Here is a 27679-nt window from a genome sequence, read left to right on the forward strand (position 1 = left end):
GAGAGAGAAGTATTCCGGACATTGCTTTTTTGGGGAAAGAGTACAGGTGAGGCAATGAAGGAAGGCCACTCTGGCTGAGTCATAATGAGTGAGCAGTGAGTGAGAGTGACAGGAGTTTAGGTTAGAAAGATAACAAGTGCTGTGTTTGAAATTTGTATGTCATGTTTGATGTTTTGCTTTCTTGCCTTAAATTCAGTGGAAAACTTTTGAAGAAATGTAGATAGAGCAGATTATACAAGATCAGTATTTCGAAATTGTGTGACTGTTACATGGGAAGATGAATTGGAAGATTTGTTCAAGAGTAGGAATGACAGAATGTATCAAATAATTGTCTAGGTTTGACACGGTGGCTAACTCTAAGCTAACAATGGATAGTGTCAAATTGATTAATTTGAGATGTACATTAGAGCTAAAATCATTTGAATATGATGGAAAATATAAACTTTATAAATATAGGGTTTTTTATTTATTATTGTTTTCAGAGAGTACCTGGTATACAGTAGGTGTTTAATAACAATTGTTGATAGAAAGTTGGGTGTATTAGATGTGAGGGCAGAGGGAGAGGAAGATGTGATTAATGACTTCTAGATTTCTAAGTATATCAGTGGGGAGGCAAAGTAAGGATTTAGTTTTGGATTTATTGAATTTGAGGTGTCAGTGATATATCTAAATGACTATACCCAAAACATTGTAAGTTGGAGCCAGAAAACTACTGGTTATATCCAAGAAGATAGAGCAACTTTATCTGCTCTTATCTGGTATCTGGTTTTTTGTTTTTTGTTTTTTTTTGTTCAGTTTCAAAGAAATCTTGTATTACTTACATAGTTAAGAAACAGATGTTGCATTTTCTTTCGTTGGAAACTGATCTTTTTATAATAAAATAGTTTTAAAATTCAGTCTATGTCATTATTACTGCTAAGAAGGTCTTACCTCTTGTTTGCCTTAAAATAATATTGCTGTAATTATTGCTATGTAGTCATGCCTTTCTATTAACTCCTCAAGTCATTTAGATAGTCCTGTTTTCTGCTTCATCTACAGAACTGAGGTTTCTATTTCTTAGGAAATTAAAAATATTTCTGGTTCTGGTTGTGACGGGGGGGAACAAAAAAGATAAATCACAAATTTGGTTAAATTGCTTAGGACCAGACAGAATGAAGGTTCCCCATAACCTGAGTTGTAGGCTCCATTACTCCAAATAAATAGTTCTTCTAGGGACTTGATTAGGCCCTATTATCAAAATAACAAAATAATTTTTCAAATAAATGTGAAAAGGAACATAGCCTTACACCTTTGTTGCTCTATGGTGAATATCCTAGTTTTCATTGCACAAATATTTACTTAGTACTTACTCCATGCCAGCACTATCTTGGTATATAGTAGTGAGCCAGAGGATCTTGTAATAGAGTTTTATTCTAGTAGAGTAGATGGAAGGATGGGGAAATCTCAAATCCTTATTTTTAAAAAGCTCATTTTGGAGTTACTTAACTGTGTGCAAATGGAATTAGGGGCTAGGGTACAAAGTTAAGATCAGTTTTCTGTTGAGGCTGCACTAGTGTCTCACTACATGGGATGGAAGTGACTTTTTTTAAAAGTTTTTTTTGTGTCTGTATGTTACTTGATCCAGTGCTTCCTCTCAGACCTTTTACATTAACTTCTATGTTCTTGAGTTATTTTGATTATATTTTTATTGAATAGATTTTTGTTTTCAAGTAGCCTCCCCCAAGAAGGAGTGTGGGTATTTATTTCCAATATTTAAAAAAAGCAAAGAAAATAAATTTTGGGTATTGTATCATCTTCTCACATTGGGCCCTACATATATATGAAATCTTACTGTGGAGAAGTATTGAGGCTGGCTCAGTTTTTCCCACTTGCACATGATTTAGTTGTTTTGTTTTGCATCTAAATGCTCCAATGGCTTTTTGTTTTAACACCTTGAATTTTCATAAATTTAGCAGTAATTGAAAAATTCACTGAATGTTAATTTTTTTAAAAAAATTGATTACAGTAAAAGACACATGGGCGTTAATTCCTCTCAAATACTCTTTGCCCAGAACGTGCTTTGCCCATCATTCTTGATACTTTCTGAAGTAGTCCTGTAAGTCCTCTTTTGTGAGTGTCTTTAGTTGTACTGTCGTGGTTGCCTTAATATCCTTAATCAGTTCAAAATGTTTATCTTTCATGGTCATTTTGACTTTGGGGAAGAGCTGAAAATCACAGTGTCGGAGTATGTGGTAGATGGGAGAACACTGTAATGTTTTCACAAGCCAGTCTCTCCTTTGGATGGACTTGATGGCAGCATTCGCTTTAGTTTTGATCACTCCTTGTAAAGACAGTCAAGAAAAAGAACCCCAAGAACTGCTTCAGGAGATGGCAAGAATGATGGGATAAATGTATTTGAAGCAAGAGGGAATATTTTGAGGGCAATTTAATGGCAATGTGTTCTTTATTATAATAAATTTTAAGCCTTCACCATATATTTTGATCATCCTTTTTATGTGTTAGTGTTGATCGTTTCTTACAAAGTGTAATGGTTAAGAACAAGATACTAGAACGGTTTGGTCTATGTTAACATCTCAATATCTCTGCTTACTTCTGACCTTGGGCAAGTTCTTTAATTTTTCTGTGTTTTAATTCAGTTATAAAATAGGGATAATAAAATACAAATTATTAAATGATCTAGTATTTTCAGTGCAGTTAAAATAGTACTGGTATATGTTAATTGAAGTGTGTACTGTATTATGTATTATTATTTCATTTTTCTGTTATTTTTTCTATCTGTGTTCAAACAGCAAAGTGCTTGAACAAAACAAAGTCAGTGTTTTCTGTGTTGTGATCTGGTGACAGTTGCTATCTTTCACATCATTTCTATCTTCAGCAGCATTCTTTTTTTTTTTTTTTTTTCTTCAGCAGCATTCTACATCTTGGAATGCCCACTTCTTTCCACACATCTTGGTACTGCCTTCTGACTCCAAGGGTATTTGTGTCTGGATTTCAGGCCTGTGATTCTGTGTTTAGGGATACCTATTTCCTGTTCTAAGTCTACCAAGACTTCTGTGGTGTTGATCCAGAATTGAACAGATTTGGCATGTATAATTTTTAGTTAGTGTTTTAAGGTTATAATCATGTTCTTCCATGCAGGATGAGTTTTTCCCCTATTTTTGCTTAGAGTGTTAAGGAAAACTAGTGGGGTAGTATTGCTTTTGCTCTCTTCCATCTTCACCTGGAAATTGAACACGTTTAAGAACAAGTAGTTCGCTGCTGTTCAGGTGGAAACGTGTCTCTCATTCGATGTATAGCTGGCACATTGCCCATATGGCAAATAAATATTAACTTAATTCTCCAATGATCTTTACTTTTTCGGGGGTGCTGTTGAGACAGGTTCTCACTGTTGTAGTCCAGGCTGGCCTGTGTCTTTGCTGTTTAGCCCAGACTGGCCTTGAACTTGAGATCTTTCTGCCTCAGCCTCCTGATTTCTGGGATTACAGTCATGTTTCACCACACTTAGCTCCTATGGAGCAAGGATTTGGAGATGGAGATTCTGCAGGATTGGGAGATCTTTTCTAACCACTTTATACTGGCTTATGTTTTCCAGAAATTGTATAAAAGGTTATGAATACCTTTCTACCCAAATGTGTTTTAGTTAGACTAGACCTAGTTTGCTGACTCTCATGTGAAAGCCTTTGGTTAACAAAAAAAAAACTATACAAAGAGAAGTTGATAATGTCCCTTATCAGATGGCAACCTAGAGGTTAAATAGTAGAGGCCCTAATTAAAGAATGAGGTTTTGAATGTAAGCTTTTTCATCTACTAGTTATGTACCTTGTAATTACTTTCTATTTCTGAACCTCACATTTCTCTTCTATTAAACAAGTCTAGAAAGAATACCTACCTTACAGAATTATTGTTAGAATTAAATGAACTAATTCATACATAGAAAATATTGAAGAGACTCCAAGCACTCGTGCTACTGAAGTTTTAACTGTCATTGCCATAATTTTAATATTCAGTCATTATTGTGACTATTGAGTGACATGTCTGGAGCAATTTGCCTAGCAAAATTTTTTTATTACCAAATGTAACTTGAAGCTTTTGACTATTCTTCAACTAACAATTCTTCTCAAATGAGTATTTTTCCGGGAAGTAAACTTCAGGAAGAGTGGCACAGTTCACTGTATTGTTCTTAACGTATATGGCATGGCTTATGTTTATTCTAGCCTGTTCTCTTCTTTATGTGTAAGTTTAACATAATAGTGTTTTTCTTGTAAGAATTAAACCTTTATCCTGACAGTGAGCCCATTTAAATTTGGGTTTAAACCATGATAGAAAATTTAGTTCCCTAATGGGAGTTTTGCCATTCACTATCTTCCACCCCCTAGAGTAAAAAAATTTTTTTTTAGGAAATAAATAGCTCTATCTAGCAGGGTCTTCCTGCCTTTGGCAGTGGAACAGTACAAAGGCCACTTTGAGCATAGCTGTTGGGGAAACCCTTTTTCCTTCTCTGGCCGTAAATGCTGTTCTGTCTCTGTGAAAAGCCCTGACATCAGCTCTTGGAAAAATCCAAACACTTGTGTTAGAACAGAGCTGAAGCACTTGCCTGGGCAGAGACTAATGGCTGAACTATAGTTCTAAGTTTACCAAATGCCTCTCAGTCATATTAAACTTAAAAAAAAAAAAAATATGAATTTACATATTATTGAGAAATTAGGCAGAAAGGACTTTTTTTTTTTGAAATGGGGTTTCACTATGGAGTTCAGGCTGGCCTTGAACTCACTTTGTAGCCCAGACTGGCTTTGAACTTGCAGCAGTCCTCCTACCTCAGCTTCCCAAGTGCTGCGATTACAAGTGTGCACCACCATGCCCAGCTAGAAAAGACAATTGAACAGCTGTCCTTCTGCCATTCTTTACTAGTTTCTCCTTAATTGATTCTTTTTCCTAAACAAGACAGGCCTTCAAGATAATACATAATTCTTGCTTGAGGAATGAGGGAGATAATCTATTAATGTTCCTGTAAAAATTCTTGCAGTGCTTTCCATATACTAGATGCTTCATAAATACTTGATAAATATTTGCAGTGAAGTAAACTGCTACTGTAAACATAGGCTGAATTTGATTTTCTTAGTGTTCAGATCTCTGAAATCTGAAGGTTTATTCATTCATGGTAGGCTTACAGGGTCAGAAGCAGAGAAATCAGAGTGGCTATCCACAGGATCAGAGGTAGAAGAATACAAAATGGCCATGTGTGTACGGAGAGGCTAAGGATTCAGTAGCAACTAAAGGTGGAAGACCTGGAATCTCCCTGTAGAGTCATTGGTACAAGTCTGTGTTGGAAGGTGTATAATTTTGCACTAGAAAACTAAGGAGTGTGTGCTTGAAGGCAGAGGAAACTGGAAACCAGCATCCCAAAAGCAGTGGTGAAGCTTCTCCAAAAAAAAAAGGAGCCCCCTCCTTTTCCCCATTGCCTATCAGTGGGAGCCATCTATATCTGAGGTAGGTAGGTCTTATCCCTTCAGTTTGCTGGTTTACATGTCAGTCATCCACAGAAACACCCAGAACTTTACTTATCTACCTTGCAGTTTCTACACCAGTCAAATTGACATATCACAGCCATCAAAAGTAGTTTTCATTACAATTATGAATAAAATCTAAACTTGTTGCAGGGTTCATATACTTTTATTTTCTGGCCTCTTTTTACTGTTGGTTTCATCTAAGTACTACTTTTTTGGTTTTTGTGTACATTCCATTCCAAAATCTACAATGAATTTTGTATTTTCAAATACGTTAAGTTCCTTATGCCTGTGGCTTTTGTACTAGATATTTCCTATGCCTATAATTCTCTGGCTCCAGTTTATAAAGCTTGATCCTTTACTTCACCTGAAAGTCAGCTTAAACACCTCAGATATCTCTTCTTTGAATAAACTGAATTTCCCATTTAGTCATAGTCACACTATGCCTTTAATTGTTCTCTTAGAACTTTCCATGATTTGAAATTATTTGGTGTAATTATTTGTGCTTAGGCTGTCTTCTTCCTATAGAATGTATGCTTCTTGAAAGCAGGGGCCTCATCTTTTCACTGATATAACCTCCTCTGTCTAGAGCAGTACCTGACATAGATTGGTATTTCTGTTACTTAGCATGCATTTGGCTTCCTGAAATAGAAAACCTAAGTCAAACTGACTTAAGGAGTAACGCATTTAGTAGGTTACATAAAAAGGAAGTCCATGGTAGCTTTTAGGGATTTTGATTCCACTCACTTGTCAAGGGCCCAGGCATTTTTTGTCTTTCCACTGTTGCCATGTCAGCCGCATCCTAAACTAGCCCTTAAATTTGAATGCTAAGTAATAGTCAGGAATGCATGCTTCCTCATTCTGAGCACAAGAGAGAGAGAGAGAAACAGAGACAGAGACAGAGACAGACTTAAGACAGAGACAGAGAGAGAGAGAGAGACCCTTTAGGAAGAGTAAGGACTCTTAAGGAAAAGTAAAGACGTTACTTTCATAGATGCCTCCAGTGAACTTAACTTCTATTTTCATTGCTTCTTTCTGAGCTAATCACTTACAGAAGCACTGAATTACTATTAGGCCAAAATGTTGTTGCTGCAGATGGGGTCAGTTTCCCATGAGTCATCTAGGCTTTGAGGAAAATAGTAGATAACTAAATAAAAGTTATCAGAGTCTGATAATTTAAAAGAATATTAAAGTTGTTTTCCAAAAAAAGTCAGTTGATTTAAATAATACCCAAGAAGAGAGCAGATAAAAAGAGAAACAAAAAATAGATGAGACAAATAAAAAATTAATAGCAAGATGATAAACTTAAACCTACTCACATCAGTATTTTTATTAAAGATAAATGGTCTAATTGCCCCAATTGAAAGCAGAGATCATGAGATTGGATGGAATAGCCAAGCCCCACTATATGTTGTCCTCAAGAAACACAGCTTAAAAATAAAGACACACCTAGTGTTTTAAAAAAAGCATGGAAAAGGATAACACCATGGTAACATTAATGAAGAGAAAGCTGGTGTGACTATATCAATATCAAATGAAGTAGATTTAGATTTAAAAGCATAAACTATTACTGAGGATAAAGAAATTTACTTCTTTGATAAATGGATCAATTAAAAAAGAAGACAAACATTTCCAAATTTTTATGTACGTAGTAACAGAGCTCTAAAAAAAACTGACACAGGAGAAATAGACAAATCCATAGTCATTGTGAAATTGTCAGTGATTTCACTATTTCTCTCTTTCTTTCTAAATGATAGAAATGCATAAACTCAGCAGGCATGTGGAAAGAGTAACTCTTAAAGAATCTGATCTTATTTCATTTCTTCAGCATTTCAACCACAATGTAATGCCTTTATTTTTCTTCTTGCAAGTCCATGTGGAACATTTACCAGGATAGACAATATTCCAGACTATAAATTAGTTTCAGTAAATTAAAAAGGTTTATATCATACAAAGTATATTTTTTGATTATCATGGAATTAAATAAGAAATCAGTAGAATTATGATCTCTGGAAAAATGTCCAAATATTTGGAAATTAACATAATTTTATTTTATTTTATTTTATTTTATTTTATTTTTTTTTGGTTTTTCTCTGGTACCGGGAACCGAACTCACGACCTTGCGCTTGCCAGGCAGGCGCTTTTTGCCGCTGAGCTAAATCCCCAGCCCCAAGAAATTAACATAATTTTAAACCCCATAGGTCAAAGAAGAAGTCAAAAGAGAAATTGGAAACTATTTTGTGTTGCATAAAGGTAAAGAAAACATATCAGAATTTGTAGGATGCTAGTAAGGGATTGCTTAGAAATTATAAGCATTAAAAACTTATTAGAAAAGAGGAAAAATCTAAAATCAGTATCACAACTTTAATTTTAAGAAACTACAGAAAAGAGCAAACTAAAACCAGAGAAAACAGAAGAAAAGAAATAGATAATCTATTATTACTAATAATAAATAATAAAGATATAATAATAATAATAAAGGAGTCAGTGATGTAGAAAACAAAAATAATAGAGAAAATTAAACCAAAACCTCATTCTTCTGAGATTCATAAAATTAACAAACCTTTAACCAGACTGACAAAGAGTGAAAAATAGAAGACAAACTACCAACATAACATAGTCTGTAGGTTCTATAGATATTAAAAGAATAAGGAAATATTAACAGCCTTATGCCAATAAATTCAAGTTAGAATGGTTGGAGGTTTTATAAATTCCAACTATAATATACAATATATAAACATGTGACTGTGTGTGTAAAACTAGCAGGTGAAATTCATCCCAGGAGTGTACAAGGTTGGTTTAACATTGGAAAATCAGGCAGTATAAGTAAATCAATGATAGGTGGTAGAAACTAGTTTTTTCACTATCAGAATAGGAAAGTTAAGCAAGTAGGTAAGAACTGGATGAACCCTTTTCATACAGGATCAGGACCAGAGATGTTAGTATGTATTTATATTTAACTAGCTAGCTATATACCAAAATAGTTATACTTATATGTATATATTAGTATTTACACACAAATATCCTATTTTTGTCTGCTGTGGGAGGGCCTGAAGTGGTGACATCCCAACACATTCAGCTCCTGGATCTCGGTTTCTAAGTATTATTCTCTAATAAAATGGCGTCTTGGAAAAAATGATTGATTTTAGGGCTAGAGTAAGGAAAGTACACTTGTGTTTTCTGGCTTTGAAGGAGCTAGAGTATCTTTTAGTGCCACAGACAGGAAAGTGCTACAAATATAGACTGGCGGAGACTTGTCAAAAGTGAAGGGCCATCTAAAAGAATGCTCGCTGACTTACAATAGAACAACTTGAATTAAAAAAATGAAATAACACGACTAGATTAGAATTCAAAGTATAAATATCCATGAGCCCATATTGATACAAATGATTGTGTATGTTTGCACATGGGTGAGAAAACACAAATCTTTAGTTCTGAAAAATTTCAGTGACTTAATCCTCTAACTCCTAAGTGGATTTGACTTAATGACTTGCTTCTAAAGCATAAAGTGTAGCAGGGGAAAAACAGGAACTTCATAGAGAGAAGCCTGGTAAGTGGTGCCTTAACAAAATGGCCAAGGTTAGTATTACTTGTTATATTGAATTGAATTATATTGGAATTGACCTAGGAGATCAGTGTATCTTATCTTTTGACATGTTGATAACCTGTATCCTCTAAAAGGTAACTAAAAGGACACTTCATCTCCTACACATCTCTGGAGAACAGTTTCTCAACAAAAGTGCAAAGAATTCAGTGGAGGATACTCTTTTTTAAGAAATGGAAATGAAGCATATACAAATGTGTAAATGTCTATCTATACCTAACACTCTATGCAAAAAGCATTACAAAATATATTTTAGACTGAAAAGTAAATTGATCATTTTAACTTTCAGAAGAGAATGTAGGGGACAATCTTTGTGACTTTAAGTTAGGCAGAGATTTTTTGGATGTGACATCAAAAGCATCTGCAAAGATCGAGTTTCCAAATGGAGTCAAGCCCATGAGCAACAAGGCTTAGGACTTCAGCATAGCTTTGAGGAAGAGAGGGTTCAAGAACAACAAAAAATGTAATGGTTCCCAATTTAGGATTTCTTTCATATTTAGTGTAAGCAAATTGAGACTCTCTCTAGGCACTTAGTATTTTTCATATTGCATAAGAAATGTACCTTCTTCTTCTATGTTTACTCTTTTCTAATGTATTGATGTTGTGACTAATAAAACACAGATTCATGTGAAAATACTATGAATTCATAGTAGCTTTTGGGTATTTATTCAATTTGTGGTTGATCTGCCTATAACTGCTATTGTGTAGACCCTTGTGTTTCTTTTTACTTTTAACAGAAGTAGACTCTCACCTACTTTATGCCACACTTTGTCACTTGGGGACCAAAGAAACGTTACCTTGGCCCTTTGTCTTACAAAGTCTATTGCCAAAACAGCTCCGTTAGCTTCTGCTGCTATCTCTTACTACAAATGTTAGACATGAGTGCGTGGAACTGAGCTAGAAGGCCAGTGTATCACACCTTTTCTGTTTATTAGGTACCCACACGAACTCCTGTTCTCTGTAGTGTAAACTCCCATGTGGATTTCTTACTGTAAATGAATTCCTAAGGATGAAATCAAGGGTAGGACTTGAGGTACAAGGATAGTGGTTACAACACAGGATGAAAACATGGACTCAGCCTAAATATTTACAAGAGGAACTGGGTTACATTAATGAATAGCCTTATCATAGGATTCTTTGCAGATAAGAGGAATTATTTAGAGCTCTATTTTTTTCAAATCTTTTCAAGTCTTATTTAGAAGTCTGATATATGAGGTAGATGTATTTTAAGAAAGAAAGAGCTTTCATACATAGTGTACAGAAATCTGTATGTAGAGGAATGAGGGAATATTTGCTTTAAAACAAGTATGCAGCTTTGGATGTTTGTCTCTATTTTGTCTTTAATTTTAAAAATTTTATACATGTGTTTCTTATAGAATAAAAAAAAGGAGAGACATTTCTTCATAGTAAAAGTAAAGGTGCATTGTTTTAGAGGAGTTCACATTTAGAAATCTGGGAAATGTTCACCAATGTAATTTTCCAGGTTGTCAATAAGAGAGCGTAAGTCTTTAATAGCTGTTATATTAATTGTGAACTATGTTTTAAAGTTCAGAAACAACCAGTGTCTAATACGTAGTAGCTTTGGCAGAGGGAATGGAAGTAATTTTTAAAAAGTTTCCTATGTGATTTGTCATATGTCCTGGAAATGAGAGCCTTTCTGTGGGTCTGTTGTGTGCTTTTAAGTTCTTCAGCAAAAGTGGTGGCATATTAAGCTATCTTTAAGTTTATTTGAGATCTTATATTGCGTTCTAGTGATTCATTATTGACTTTTACACCAGAATTAAGCTCCATGATTGTTACCATTTGATGGTTTGTATTAAGAACTTTAAAAGCAAAAACACCATGAGAAGTTCTCCATGACTCATTCTGTCAGCTGAAGCTTCTGCTTGCTTTAGAGTCCTTTTGATATAACTGGTTTTATTGCCTGCTTCAGTAACTACTTTCATGCTCTGTATCTGTATGCTAATAAAAAAGTATGATGGTAGGGCTATTATATGGTAGCCAACTCTTCGTCTTGGTTTTTTGTGTTGTTGTTGTTGCTAATTCCATAATTTTTAGTTCTTTTTATGACCCAAAGCTATACAAGTTGTAGGTGGTAAAAGCATTTATACCTTTTTGTCATTTCTACATTTTATTCTGTGAATCTTTCTGTCCAAAGAGCTAAAGTCTGAATTAATAGTTTAGCTGGTGTCAGCGCTATGGGCCGAATCCCTCTATTTTTTATATATTGCAGACAAATGCTCTCTTCTGTTTTGTCATTTTGTGAAAAATTGGGTAATACTAGAGCAAGCTGTTTCAGATCCTAATTTTAGTTTCAAATTTTTATTATGCCTTAGGCAATTTAAATTATTATATAGCTGTAGATAAATGAAACTCTTGATATACACCCAGCCCTCAGAATTCTTATTCCTCATTCTTGCTATTTTAAAGGAGATGAGAATATCATAGACCTTTTTCTGCTGGCAAGTTGTGGGTATGGTCATTAGGGTTTTACTAGTTTTGAAAAAAACAAAATAAAACAAAACACTGCTGCTACCTGCCAGGAATATTGAATATTTAGTTTGTAACCTTATCTTCCTTTTTCTTATTTTTCTTTCTTTTTTGTCTTTTACCCTGTAGCGTCTGGGAAGTTTAACTTTGGTATTTATTATACTTTTATGTAACATAACTTAGGAAGTTAAATCTTGTTTTCACCACTGCCTTTGAGTTCTTCATTTTTATGCATTTTACTGAGCTAAAAAAAAAAACTGTTCTATATTATTGGTCTTAAAATTTGTCTTTTTTATTTAATTTGAATTCATACCACTAATGTTCAGATTGTACTTTTGTTCTTTCTCATGGTCCATAAGTAAGTAGTTACTACTATTTAGTAGGCAGTGCTTCTCCTTTTCTAATTTACTTCAAAACAGCATTGTGGGGGTAAGTAGTAGTATTTATCGCTGCTTTACAGAAGATTCCTAGAAAGGTAAAGCAACTTGTCCAAGGTTAAGCACCTATTAAATTGTGAACGTAGGAGATGAACTCAGTTACATAATTTTTCTGAGGTGTTTCCTGTACCCAAGGCCATGAAATTACATGGAATTGTCTTTGAGTATAATAATAATACTTATTCCTGTCTCACTCAGCCCATTTCTGATCTCTGAACTGGTATTTATTATCATTTAATGGGGTTTGAACCTCAGAATTAGCTTAACTTTAACCTTATTTTCAGGAATTGTTTTATCTACTAACTCCCCTCTCTGGATCAGATTCCATGTTGTAGTTTATTGATTTCAAGGTGCAGGCCCATTCAACCCTGCACATTTTAACATCATTAGAATCAAGATGTATATTTCAGTGGAATTCTTATTCTGCATTTAGTAGCTTAATGTTGTTTGGGTGCTGATTATCTTGACCTCTATCCAATGTAGATAAAAATTCTTTAACTTCCTCTATTCCATTTCAGTCATCCCTTTTTAAGAAGAACTATCTACAATCCTAAATTTCCTGTTGTAACTAAACTTAGGAGGAAAAAGTAATATTTTGAAGAAGAGAGACAAAGGCAGGAAGTAAAGATTTTGTGGGGAGTGATATCTTCATTTCTTCTGAAATGATTTCAACTGGAGCATTGTTAAAAGGCTGGTTTTTTCTTAATAAAAGATTTCTACTAGATAATTTATTACAAGCAAATACAGAACACAAAAACTTGGTGGGCCTTTGAATTTTTCTTATTCCAGAAGAAATTCTGTTTAAGAATCTTAGCAATATCCCACTTATAAAATCAACCTCCCCACACACATACAGTTAAACCTAGCTAAAATGGGAATTAGATATAGGAAATTAAAAGTAAGAGTAGCTAGTCACTTTGATCTCCGTGATTCTAATTCCTGATCATCTTTTCCTTTTTTTAATAATTATGATTGTTTATATTGGTATTTTGAATTTGTCTGAAATCTAAGTTTTATATATATATATATATATATATATATATATACGCACACACACACACACACACATAAATGTACATAGGCATACTCATTTTTGACTAAAATGTCCAAGTCAGCAACATGAGATTTTCAAAAGCCAGACAATTTTATTAGCACCTCTAACATTGTGTTAGCTTTCACCTATAGCTGTTCTATGCAAATGTATAACCAAAGGAAAGCTTATGATTAGACTGCCCAGAGTGAGGTATTCTCACGTTTTTGTTCTCCAGAATTTGTTTCATCAGCTTCATGTTGAACAATGCCACTTTTGATCGTTTGGATCTGCCTTCCTGTGCCATTGGTAATGTTTGTTACCTTCTCTTCTTTGGCCTCTTTTGTGATTCATTTTCATAATCCTCATCATTGGCTTTTACCTCCATTCTCAATCATACAGATGCTAGTTTTTTCCCCCTAAGATTTGAACTTTGGTATTTTTCTTCATGACTTGCTGTTGTAAATTTCTGTGACCAGATTTGAGTTGAGTCATATCTATAACTTTAGCCTTAGCCTTAACCTTAGGTTTTTTTTTCTTAGGTGTCTGGCTTCCTATTTCTAGCTCTCAGGTCACATCTCTGTCTCAATATGCAACAGCTGGTAGGAATTTTACAGAACTGTGGAGTTGTTTGGTGATTTTCTTAGCTGAAAGTCCAGGAAAATTCTTGATACTATTTGTATTATTTGTGTTATGTATGCACATACATATGTACACATCTTTGTATGTGTATATTTATTTTTATAGATACTTTAAAATAGAATTCAGTGATTGGAGAAAAATAATGAGGTCTAAAATTTTTTATTTGAAAAGTTCTTTTTCAAGTGAATATAGTAAATGAAATATTTACCAAATGAATATAGCAAATAAAATATTTACTTTATGAATATAGTAAATAGATGGTGACAAGCAGCATATTCTATGATAGTCTTCATCTTCTTATTCCATTTTCTCTTCCCTTTTTCCCTTGCTTTTCCATTCCACTGTAAGAGAAAATAGCTCAGGAAACTAGTTTACAATCAGTAGTCTTGGAACTTCCAGGATTCTTTGCCAGAATCCCCCTGGATGTTGCAGATCCTGACGTAAGCAGCATTGTTCTGGGGTAATTTTTATAATGCTGTAAGGCAGAGTGGCTAAGGTTGATAAGTGCAGGTGTTATCCTTTGCAGAAACTCAGTTGGGAATCCTTTTCTGCCAACTTTTGTATTCATCTGTAAATTTCAAAACATGTTCCATTACCCCCCACTCCCATCAGAACAACAATGATGGACTTACATAAGAGTTTTCTATTTCTGAAGACTTGGCTGTCTTTTGTAATCAGTATGTTCTTTAGAGGACTGTCCTCTTGTCCCAGAATCCCCTTTCCTTGTTACCACTTTTTTGTGTGTTATATGCCATCATTTATTTGGAAAGTTTTTAGATTGTCTTTTTCTGTGGATCAGTTTTGACTTAAATAGGACTTATAGGGAATTATAATTAAGCTTGTCTTTTAGATTTTTAAAAAACTAGCCCCATGCCAAATAAAATACAGGCATTTAAATATCATTATTTTGTGTTTATTTCTGACTATATTTCAAGCCTTTTAAAACCCCAGTTTATTGTCTTACTAAAGCACTGTGCTTATTACCTACTCAGATAATCTTTACATAAAGTACCATAGGTCAGAATGCTCTATAAAGGACAGAAGCTAGAGAAATGGGAAGGTACTTAAAACTATCCATTTAAGATTTAATGTTTATGTATAACATTAAACTCATATCAAGAAGCCCTTGTAATATTTATTTTAAAGAAAGACAAGGAGGAATTGCTTTGGTTCTTCCTTTCACCTTACAGAACCCCCAGAAGTGGGCAATAAAAGAAAACAGAAGAAAGTACTTTTTTGTTTTGTTTTGCTTTCTACTTTGGAAACATATTTTTAGTAGCTGATAGTACTCCAAGGGTCATGGGGTTACTGTTATCAAAGCTAAACACAAATAATTAATGATTATGATTTGATCTAAGCAGAAGGTAGAATACAGATCAATAGTACATTAGCCAGTACCCAGATATTTTAGGAAGTAGAAAAAGTAATGTGCTAGAAGGAACTTTTCTTGCTAGGAAAACTTAGTATTTTAAGGTAAAATATTTCCTTTTACCTTGTTTTTGAAATCTGTAAAATCAAAATATCTTTTCATCAAATTATTTTGTTGAAGATGAAATAAGATAATATATTTGAAAAGTTTAATGATTGGACTCTAGGAAGCCTTGAATAAATTTAGCGGTTATCATTATTATTTGGATTTTTTTAAAAGAGAAGTTCTCAGGGACAGCTGATGGTTATAATGAACCTGCAGTTTGAGATTTGACAAACTGAAGATACTTGAAAATGGTGTCCAACTTTTACTGATTCAGGGGAAATAAATGTAACTCCAAACCTGCTAGATGTCAGACACGCCAAATTTGTGTTCCCCACCAAGGGGAACACAAATACCAAGAATCGAAGAATGAACTCTAAGGAACAACAGAGGAAATACTTATTGAGAGAGAGAGAGAGAGTGCCTGAGAGTCAGTAGAAGATCTGAAAAATAGGTTGCTGTGGACCTCACTTTACAGAGGAGTTTTTATAGAGTAAAATCATAAGATGGATACAGTGTGGGACAAAACTATGATCGGTCGATAAGATTACAAGTTTAGCTGCTTAGGTAAGATTGATCCAATGGGGAAGCAGGTCATGTAACAAGTGTACCTGGAAAGCACATATACCCTTCTAGGAAGAGGTGAATCTCAGGGAGTCTTGATCACCCACTTGGGTGACTGATGTTAACGTATTGTTTTATCTTGGGGAGACATGGAGGGTTGGTCATTTTGTCTTTATCTTGAGGCCTGGGCCACCACAGATGTGCCTCTGCCCATGGTTGTAATATGTTTTCATTTTCTGTATTGATTCCTCTGAGGGCCTAGCCTTGTCTGACTGCCTACAATATTTTTATCTAGCTTAGCTGTCTATAGCTCTGCCTGTTTGTTGAATCTTGCTTTAGGAAAGCAGAAAATTTAAATCCTTTCCTTGGGTTTAGTAGAATTAATTTGAAATCATTTTATCTTAAAAGTGGAATAACTACAAATATCTTTTTTCCCTTTGTTTCAGGTTTCCCCTCAAAAAACCAATAAGGTAAGTTATTCAGTTGCCCGTCATACTAAAGTTTAGGTTAAATTTTAATTAGAAACATTCCTTCAAAATTGTGGGAATTTTTGTGGTTTTTGAGAACGTGGGTTTAAGTAGTACAAAATTTCATAATGCTTCACAAATTTAAAGTATAACAGGTGTTGCATATTATTTCTGGAACACAGCATTGTTTTGATAATATTTTTAATGTTTTTAATATAAGCAGTTTTAAAGTTTGTTCAAATTGATACTTAAGGTCACTCCCTGTGAATAGATTTAATTTTAAAATCTATTTGTGACTGTTTTGAATTTTGTTTTTGAGAGGTGAAAATGGATTGCTAGTTTGTGGTGTGTTTTATCACTTGAGTGACTGTAACTGTTTAATGAACTTTGGTATTGGTTTAGCCTTAATTACTTTAAGACAAATGTTCACATTTGTCTGTACCCATTTCTGTGCATTTACCTCCTGGGATGAGACATCTACGACTCTTCTAAGATTTATACTAACACCTCTTTTCTCTCCTCTTAATTGTCATAAATATTATTTAAAATGTAGGTAATATGTCTTTTCTAATTTTTATAGTGCTTTTATCATGTTTAGTGCTAGTGTGAATACCAAGGCTAAGCTAACCCTGGCACTTCAATTAATTAGTAGTATATGTATCATAGTTAGGGTGTTATTTGTTTCCCAGCCATTATCTGATCAGTATAATTGGCTAGACCATAGGAAAAAATAATTGTGGTATCATCTTAGGCTTGAAGGTGGTTGGCTAAGACTTCTTGTTTGTTTGTTTGTCTTCCAGTACCAGGAATTGAACTCATGACTTTGCACTTGCCAGGCAGGCGCTTTGCCGCTGAGCTAAATTCCCAGCCCTGGTTGGCTAAGACTTCTATGGCTAGAACTATATATATAGGCAGGCTTGAAGTGAGACTTGCCTGAGGTTTATTTTTAAAAACAGTTCTCATGCATCTTGCATTTATACAGTGATTTTGAACTTGCCCATAGTATATATAGAGTTAGAGAATATGTTTAATTCCTTTTAGGCACTATTTCTTTACCTGTTAAATGGAAATGATAGCAATGAACCTGTGAAAACCAACTAAAAAATTAGACATGTTTATTTCTAAGAATAAAGAAGACTTTATTAATGAATACTGTTATTTGAAGTATTTTATAACTAAATGAATAAACTGTATTATACATGACATAGACCGAATTTTAAACCTTTTTGCAAAATATAAATTAAGCTCATGATGCTATGTAAGGCAAAATGATTTCCTAGTTTTCCCTCCATAAAACATGCTTTTGGGACTTTTAAATTAAATTTTTATTCTGATTCCTTTCTTATAGTGAACATTTGATTGCTTTAATTTAATTTAGGCATGGAAGTATTTTGAATCGAGAGTCACCAACAGATAAGAAGCAGAAAGTTGAACGCAGTGCATCCCATGATTTTGACCCCTCAGGTAAAACACTATTTGTTCTTCCAATGAATACTGAGAATAATGAATTCAGAATAATACAGTTTAAGCCCCCTGAAGCACTTAGGAGTTGTTTTATATGTTGTACTCTTTCTCTCCTCCAATCATATAATTTCAAACTTTTGCATTCAGCAGGAATGCATATATTTTTAACTTTCAACACTATAGATTTCACTGAAATATCATTGTAGGGTATATTATAAAGTAGTGATAATAGAAATAGTTATTATAATTGAAGATTTCAGTCACACTGAGAACCCAAACTAAGACGCATCATGGTGCATAGGTGCATGATGCATAAAATCAAAGCTATAATATCTACAGATTTCTTTGGCAATTTATAAGTTGTGATTATAGTGAATTAAAGTATTAGAATAAATACACCTTCAAAATTAATACCTTTCTCACTGTAGAGTAAGCAAATACTGATTCCTTTTGTTCAAATAGTATTGTGAACTCAGCTTTCAACCTCCATAGTGTTGATCTTTCTTAAGAGTTTTTATGTTAGCAGACTTTAATTATTCTTAGTTTTATTCATATAGATAGAATTTGGTAAAATACATGCTTTTCCTTTAGCTTCTCCTTGTAAATTCAATGTTTGATTTATAAAAATTGCTTAATTTTGCTTTTGTTATTTGAAATAGTATATGTTCTTTGAGCACATACTATTTTATTTAGTTGTATGTCTCTGTGACAAAAGATAAAGTAAATGCTGCAATTTCAGATATATAATACTGTATACTGTGTCTTTTAAAGATTTCTACTTATAAATAGTTTAAATATTTAACAGAGACTTATATATACATATATAATTAGGATGTTTCATACTTTGACTATGAATTGCTTATTTATTTTAAAATAATATTAAACATATTACCTAAGAAAGAAAAACTAGGACGTAGATAGCTATTACTTTACCTGGTTCTTGGTTACTAGGTAAGAAGAAATTCCAGTCATCTCTTTAGGAGACTTTTATGGTGAGAGTAGTAATGTGTCACTTAGGGGTTTCCATGGAGAAAGAATTCTCAATTTTTAACACCTGGTTTTGAAGTCATGGGGCTCAGAGGCTCTCATTTATATGAATAATTATTGTCTTCCTGATAAGGTACAAGTTTCTGCTGTATGTTCATAAAAGTATTATGGTCTTATTAGATTTATTCTGTATTGTTCATCTGTGATATGCCCTCTCCAAAGCCAGATTTAGCAGAGATATAATACTTCATGATGAGATTATTATGGCTCTTTGTCCTTTTATCATCACTACAATTACCAGATAATATATTTTACAGACTATTCATGTGTTTTTTTAATTACCCTGTCTTTTCTTCAATAAATCTTTAAAATGTGTCATTACCTGTACTGTTCATGACTGTTCTAAGTGCTATCATCTATTATGTTCATACTTTATGTTTGCACGATTTAACTTGGTCATGATTCATTCCTTTTTTCCCCATGAATTTTTCCCCTTACATTGGTCTCCATATTTTCTATATCTCTCCTTTTCTCCCGCTCTTGTGCAGATAGCTCCTCCAAGAAGACAAAGTCTAGTTCAGAGGAGAGTAGATCCGAGATATATGGTAAGCTAATGTAGCTAATTCAGCCTTGCACCTTTGGAGCTTGCTTCATGCTGTTTCTTTTTTCTTCTTCCTCCTCCTCCTCTTCTTCTTTTTTTTTTTTTAAATAACTGCAGCCTTTCTTGTGTCTGCTCTGCATGGCATGATATACTGCAGGGAAAGGGAGCCTGGGGTTTTTATGTGGCTATGATATGAAAGCTTAAGGTGCTAGAAACTAACGTAGATTGAGAATAGGCCATATTGCTCATCTCTTTGTTTTTGTTAGGAAAGTGATAATTTCTAATATGTTTGAATCAGTTTCCTTCAAATAACATAAATGGGTTCTGAATTGTTGGCATCTTCTTCCCATATTCATTTGTGGAATTTGAATTAGGTAAAATTTAAATAATTAAATCTTTTCCTCTAAGTATAGTACTTAGATAATAGCATAATTTAAATGTGTTAGCAGTTTTTTGGAATTTTTTTTTATATTTTCTTTCTTTTTCATTGCTTCATCACCTGGAAAAGTCATTCTTATAGAATGTATCCATTATAGCAAAAAAATATATTATTTTCATGCTTGAAGAATTGGTCTGTGCCTTTAGTTTTTTTGAAACTTATTCTGAGTAAGAATATTTCAAAATGATACCTTTAAAAATAATTTTCACAAAGAACAAGTTTACCCTCATTGGTCACCCTTTGCAACAGATGATTGAAATGTTACTATTTCTAGACTGTGTCGTGTGTTCCAAAGAAATAGTAAGCCCATGTTTGTGAAAGTCAAGCAGACTTTTCCTTTTCCTTTGCAGTTTTACCTACACGCGTCTGTTCTTTTGGCATATAATTAATCTCTTGAGAAAAGGGAATAGGAAAGGCATTACCCAAAACAAAGATTTTTAAAAATAAGCTGTGCAAGACTATTACTTCTTCCTTTCCCCTTTCCCTCATCACAGAAAGAGAAAAGAAAAAAAATGTTGTATATACAAGACAGTTAAGACAGTTACACAGCTAGCCTCTCTCAGTTCCTTGAAAAGAATGTTTTGTGCTGATATTGTTTAGACAAGATATCATGCCTATATCTTAAGACAAAGACAATAATATGCGATGTATCAGCTGTTGTAACTGTCCTATTAACCTGTTTTGACACACGGTGTGATTGTTTATCTTTTTTCTCTTAAAAAACTGTTACTTCTTTTAAGGAAATTCCAAATTTGGAATTTGGAAAAAGACAAAACAAAAAGACAAAACAAAAACAAGCCCTCTGTTATAGAGCCAAAAGTTATCAAGAAGTTTAGCCAGGTGCAGGTTTTCCCTAGCTTGATATATAGAAGCGAGGAAAAAAATATGGAATTGTCTTTTTTCCCTTTAAAACAGTTGACAGTTTACATCTACTGGCATTTGAGCCCATAATATCAGATACTCATTAATATTATGAAGCCTGAAGTGTTTGGTTCTATTATGAAGTGTTTAGTTCCAAACTAGTCTTTCAGTGTTTCTATGTTACATATATACACATAGTGTTTTACTTGGCCTTTTCTAGAACATGTCAAGTTTATGCTACCCTCCAAAATATTGTTGACTGCTAATGAGAAAGAAATAGCTCCCTAATTCCTTAAGACTGTCTTCCTGTTGTAAGTAAAGAGCTTTCTCTAGTTTACTCTGTCCAAAGGAGTATGATTATTACCCTGATAGCTCCATTCTTTTCATTAGTCTTTGCAGCATTGTATTTCATCTCCCTCACCATTATCCCACATCTGTGATATGTATGCAGAAACTTGCTACTTACTTTGGTTGAGGACTAACAATTTAAGAATTGATGACAAGAAATATTAGACTAATATTTTTCTTACCAGTGATAGGATATTATACTAATTACATCATGCCATTAGCTTGGTAGTATTAGAAAAATTTTAAGTGGTAGTTGGTTAGTAAGGTGTAGCCTCTTTGTGTGTGTTCCGTAAGAACCCTTGAAATACCTTGTTTGGAAGCAGCTGAGCCACTAGTCCTCAGAAAGCGCTCATTAGAGAGGTGAGTTGATCAGGACAGAGTTTGCATGCTAACGTAAATCTTTTTTGACATTACAAATGTTTTATCACCTGTATAGATAGACTTTAGGCTACACTCCAGAGAGTCAAGGAAAGTTTGGAAATATGAGAATGTGACTGAGAAGAATCATAGCAACAGAGAACATTTCTGCTTTAGTGTAGGTTCTTACTACAAGCCCACTTCAAGCTTTTGAGATTACAGGTTATCTTTTCTTGGGGTAAAATTTTTTTATCTGAGTATTTAACACAAACATTATTTTAAGCTTTCTTAGACATTTTTAGAGCTATTTTGTGAGAGGGAATTACTGCTTCTTTCAGAAGGAAACCAAGCTTCTGTTTTGTATTGACTTACTAAGTTTCTATCCGGAGTAATCAGTCAAAATGTATTCCATTTCCTCTTAAGGTTCCTTCAATACCTTGTAGAGTCTGTTGGACATGTAATGGATATTTTTTCATCTGCAGTTTGAATGATACTTGATTTTCTATTTTTCTTTCTAACATTGTAATGAGGGACTTTTGTGGGATTACTTTGAGATATGAATTTTGAATTGGACTATAGCTTTTTCCTCACTTCTGTCATGGTATCCTGAAGAAAGTTCTGTTAATATTATTTTGGGCAAGAATAAACCATGTCCTTTTTAAGCTGTTTTAGCATACTTGGGCTGCCCTAGCAAAATACCATGATCTGTGTGATTTAAACAACAGAATTTTATTTTCTTACGGTTTAGAGGTTTTGAAGTCTGATGTAAGGGTGCCAGTGTGGTTGGGTTCTGGTGAAGCTGCAGATGGTTGCTTTCTTCTTATATGGCCTTTCAAGAGAGACTGAGATTCTGATATCTTTTCTGAAGTAATTGTAAAAATCTTACTCATGATTTTATTGAAGCATAATTACCTCCAAATGACCAATCTTCAAATGCAGTCAAAGCATCAGTATATGGATGTCCTGGTTACTTTTCTGTTGTTGCTAAGACAAAATACCTAACACCCAGAATTAAGGAAGGAAAGGTTTATTTAGCTCACAGTTTGTAGAGGTTTCAGTCCATAGGCTGGCTCCAAGGCACATGGTAGAGGGCAGCAGTTCATGGCAGGCGGAAGACAGCAAAAGCAACAAGAGCAAAAGGGAGGAGTGCTTGCAGGCAGCCTCTTTCTGTCCCTTATGTATGCAAACTATCCGCCCCAGGGTGGATATGAATCAATCATAAACTCTAAAAGCCGGCCTCATGACTTCTTGTGTCTTTGGGGGGACAGCCAGACACAAACCATAACAATGGATTTTGAGAGAACTTAAACATTTAGTCCATAACAGAAGCAACCCATGTAGGTTGGATATCCTTATCTGAAATGCTTGAGAATAGATTTAGGATTATAGAATTTTTTAGTAGCTTGGTGTAGGTAATCCCAGCATTCAGGAGGCTGAGGTAGGAGGATTGCCACAAGTGTGAGGCCAGGCTGGACTACATAGCAAGATCAAGATCAGCCTGGAGTACACAGAAAGACCTTGTCTCAAAAAATAAAACAAACATACAGGAATTTTTTTAGAGTACTAGCATATGCATAATGATATATCTTGGGGAAGGAAATCATGTCTAAACATGACATTTACATATTTTCATATATACTTTATATACATAGCCTGAAGATAATTTTGTACAATATTTTCAATAATTTTGGATGTTTTGACTGAGATTAGTCACACGTCAAGTGTAGAATTTTCCACTTGTGGCATCATGTTGGTTCTTTGTGGCATCAAGTTTCAGACTTTGAAGTATTTTGCATCTCAGATTTTTAGATTAGAGATGATCAATCTCGACTTGAAATATCTTGGTTGGGTACTTCAGAGTATATTTTTAAAAACTCATTTTTATTTTATTTTTTTATTTTTTTTCCCGGTACCGGGGATCGAACTCATGACCTTGTGTTTGCCGGGCAGGCACTGTGCCACTGAGCTAAATCCCCTACTCCCAAAAACTCATTTATTTTTCATAGTCAGGACTCATATCTTAAAAAATAAAAAGTTCTTGGTTTGATTCTTGCTCCCACAAAGTTATTATTCTCTTGTCTTTTTCAACATTATAAAGTGGATTGTATGGGAACCATCTGTGTTCTCATTATTCCTTCTCTTCTTAGCATTTTGTAATCTGGCTTCCATAGTCATACTATCTAAAAAGTGAGCCAAAACCTACTTGAAGATTCATTAACTTTTTTGCAGCTCTCACTTTCCTTCTGAACCTTTTGGCAATGCAGATACCCTTCTTTGGTTTCCACAGTATCACATCAATCTGATTCTGTCCTCTTTGTAATTGTCTTGTATGCTTTGATTACTTCTCCATCTTTTATTTTTTGTCTTTAAAAAAAAAAAAAAACAAACCTCTCCATCTAATACATATAGGTATGACCCAGATTTCTGTCTCTAACTTTTCTTACAGTTACTCATCCCATTTTTAAACTGCTGGATACTTTTAAGTATCTTTCCAGTTCAAATAACCAGAAACCAGTCTTCCTCTTAATTTCCTTAATTTTTTAATGGCACTGTAATTCTTTGAGTCATTTAGTCTTATTTTCTTTAAGTTATTCTTTACGTCTCCCCATTTTCCTAATATACTTTTTTTTTTTTTTTTTTTTTGGTTTTTCTCCGGTACCAGGAACCGAACTCACGACCTTGCGCTTGCCAGGCAGGCGCTTTGCCGCTGAGCTAAACCCCCAGCCCCTCCTAATATACTTTTTGCCAGTTTACCTTGGTTTTGCTTTCACAGTTTGTTGCATTCATCATTCTTTGATTTCATTTCCATTGCTTTATTCAGTTTTCCATCATGTCATTAGACTCTTTTTATAGATTAATAACTTTCATTTGCTTTTATTTCATATTAATTCATTTCCTTTTCTACATTATTGCATATCCTGCTTTGACCTGTCAAGTTACTATTACTAAAATAAGGATTTGGTCACTTACTTGCTAGGAGATTATAAATAGTTACACAGAAGTGCCATAATTTGTTCCCAGTTCTCATTCTAATTTAATCTACTAAAGATAGTAGACTGTTCTCAGTTTTCATTTTCAAAATATGTCTTGGTGTTCTTTGCTGAATGCAGTTCTCTTGTCTTGAATGATTTGTTTACCTCCTGTAATTTGGGATCCTATCTGTCCTTCAAGGCTGAATTAAAACATTTGTACCAAATTACAGTTAGAAAGGAGGAATCAGTTGAAGAGATATATCATTCCTCCTGGTTAATGATGATGTTCTTGAGAAATGAAAAGAGAATGGGTATTTTTTAGCAGAAAATTGGTAAGTATGTACATTAATAGATTTGTTCATTAGTTAGATTTAACTATTCCGTAATGACTAAATACTTGTAAACATCATGTTATACACAATAAATACATACAGTTTTATCTCAATTAAAAAACATAGTGTCTCCTACAAGGGCTTTTCTAGGTTTGCTCAGCTACTTTTGTTGTTTCTGAACTTTTTGACCTTCTGCTTTGTATCTAGTTACTGTGTCTGTATTCATCTTTGCATCTCCCTCAATGCCTGGCTCCTCGAGGCACTCCTTAAGTGAGTTTGAATGACTGATTGTTGAGATTGAGAGGAAGTAGAAAGAATTAGTGGGATAAAATCTTGACTCATTCATTAATCAGCACTTTCTCCTTTCTGAAGAACTTTAAAGTAGAACAAAATATAGCTTAGAAGAGAGACCTATTTCTGGTAGTGGTCTAAAAAACTGAAATCAGCATACTTTGTGAGGCTTTTCTTTTTGGCAGTATTGTGCATTTAGAATGCAGAGGCTTCTTAATCAAAGGATTATCTGAGGTTTTTCTCATAAAACATATATGTCTGGCAGCACTTTAAAAATGAGCTGTTTTTATTAGGTTGCATATAGTTTTTCTCCACACCCTTCCCTGAAGCTAATTCTTAAGAGGTGAGACTTAGAAAAGTTTGGTCATGTAATGAAATAGCAGGTGAAGAAAGACTAATTTAGGTAGGTTCTCCAAAGTAAATGTAGTAGGAAAACTTCAGTATGTTGCCTTACGTGTTTACCACTCAGTTGTCATGCATTTACTATCTACCACTATAGTTGGGATGTTTTCTAAGGAATATATTATAGTGAAACTTGAGAATAATGTCTCACATGTTTCATAATACCTTTTTATCCTTTCCTGTTCTCCCCCTCCAAAGCATTACAAAGACTTATTTTAACTTTTGAAATACTATACTTAGTATTTATCTGCTGAGTAAGAAGTACTCTTTTTATGTTGATTTCACATGTCACATTGCTATAATGGAAAAACAGTATGTCCTTATGGAGAGGAAATAAATTTAGGGAACGATAGTATTTACATAAATTTGATAGAACACCTTTACTTCACGAATGAGAAAAGCATGGTAATACTTTATCAGCTTCCAGAAGAAATAATCAAGACAGCAAATAAAGAAAAAATTTCTTTGTAAGTGAGGAATTAGTTTAGGGTAGGTAGGGAGATTCAAACTGTTTAGTTGGAATTATGTCCAGCCAAAGGTTAGTTAGTGTTCTCATAGAAGTATTTCTGTAAGGTGCATAGTCTTCATGAACATTATTTTCATATTAAATAATGATGATTTATTTAAAATTTCTTTTCTATAAAATCAGATTTATTTAGTAACTCTTTATTAAGCACCTATTATATAATCAGGCACTATACTAAGGAGTAGGCATACAAATATAATAGGAGACTGTACATGCTTTCTAGATGTTCAGCTTTCTCTTTCCTGGGATAGTTACCTGATACCCACAATTTAAAATAGGAGAGGTTTATTTGGTTTACAGTTTTAGAAGATTCAGTGCATGGCTAGCTGGCTTTAAGGCAGGAATATTGTGGTGGAAGTCTATAGCAAAGCAAGGATACTTAGTTCATGGCAGCTGAGAAACAGAGCAGAGAAACAGCACAGGAAAAAAGGACCAGGAACCATATGTAGTACCAAAGATCATACTTCTACGGCCTGCCCAAACACACCCAGAAGTGCACTTTACAATTTCCTTGGCTGCTGCAGAGCCAATCAGTTTGACAAGCTGAACTTACACATTTCATCCATTGTCAGTGTGATACCTAAATACATCTTCTTAAACCATACTTAATCTCCAAATAAATACAATAAATTAATAGTTCCACCTAACATAATACAGGTATCTTCTGTGTACCTGAAAAAACAATAATTCCTTCACCAGAGTCTCAAGAATTCCCCTATTTTTCAGAAGTCAGTATGTCTTCTGAGACCTAAGGCAAATTCTTAGCTGTGAACCTCTGTGTAAACGAATAAGCAAACATAGTCCCAGGTACAATGGGACAGGGTAAATATTCTCATTCCAAAAGGAAGGAGTGGGGGATAGCAAAGAGTCAGATCAAAGCAAGCCTAAAACCATGAGGACAAACATTAGGTCCTTTGGCTCCATAACCACCATCCAGGTGATAAGGTATGAATTGTAGAATGCTTGAGCAGCCCTGCTCCTTGGTTTTGCTGGTTGAAGCCCACTAGGCCTCTCTCTTGGGGTGGATTCATTCGTGCTCAGCCCCTTTCCCTGTGAGCCATTCCACATTCCTGGCATCTCCAACTAGGTGGGGTCTCCACTGTATTGTTGTTTTCATTCCCACCTTCACAGGTAAGTGAGTCCTTTTCAGGGAGTGAATCTTTGCCTGGCCTCCTAAGCCTTCCTTTGAAATCTGGGTAGAAGCTTTCCTGACCTCAGAAGTCACATTCTACATACCAGAAAGATCAGCATCATGTAAATGATGCCAAGGTCTGTTCTCAGTGCACACAGTATCCACGCCCCCTTGGACCATGGCTCCAGGGATCTTTGGGTGCCCAGATGAATGGGCACAGTGAAATGAACCTTGGATAAACAATTCCTTTGGAGGCCCTTTTCAAGCAGGAATCCCAGGGACTTTTCTGAAATGAGGGGTGGACACTTTTGCACACCCAAGGTTGCAGTTGGTAAGGTCTTTCTGATTACTGAAATGCTGTCAAGCAATCTTTTCTTGACCCTGTAGAAAGTACTTTTTCTTTTTAGTGGCATAAATTTCTTCAGCAACTACACCTCCTCTGGCCCCAGTTTTTGTATGGTTCCTTTGGCCAAAATTTAAGATTTTCAACTTTTCTGCTTTGTGCCTCTGGTTCTCACATAATCTGGCTAAAATCAACTAGCAGTATCCATGCCACAGTGTGAAAGTTGGGCTGCCTTGAAATTTCCTCACCAGATTGGTTATTCCTCTCCCCTTACACAGAACCTCCCCGAAATTCTCAGGACATCAGCAAAAGTAGACTTTGTTTTTGTTTTTTTTTTTTTGGCCAGAATGTAATATACATAGTCTAGTTGCTAATGAAGTCCTTACTCCTAACTGAAACTTCCTGATCCTGGCCT

The 27679-nt window shown here is 34.4% G+C and overlaps 1 protein-coding gene across 3 annotated transcripts in view; it reads left to right on the forward strand.

Moving 5' to 3' along the window:
- The window catches only part of Arhgef12 (Rho guanine nucleotide exchange factor (GEF) 12), a 153281-nt gene that overhangs the window by 59803 nt on the left and 65799 nt on the right, over positions 1-27679 (forward strand). For 2 of the 3 annotated variants that reach the window (XM_013511068.1, XM_005378351.2), the window contains exons 2-4: positions 16189-16212; positions 17588-17673; positions 19209-19265. Coding sequence is in view for 1 of the 3 variants with exons in the window: in XM_005378351.2 (XP_005378408.1) it covers positions 16189-16212; positions 17588-17673; positions 19209-19265 (167 nt within the window). In the remaining 2 variants the exon portion in view is untranslated. The remainder of the gene's footprint in view (positions 1-16188; positions 16213-17587; positions 17674-19208; positions 19266-27679) is intronic. The other variant, XM_013511069.1, reaches the window with a different exon arrangement.

The sequence above is a fragment of the Chinchilla lanigera genome, unplaced genomic scaffold (assembly GCF_000276665.1).
Source record: "Chinchilla lanigera isolate Chin_1 unplaced genomic scaffold, ChiLan1.0 scaffold00011, whole genome shotgun sequence".
NCBI lineage: Eukaryota > Metazoa > Chordata > Mammalia > Rodentia > Chinchillidae > Chinchilla > Chinchilla lanigera.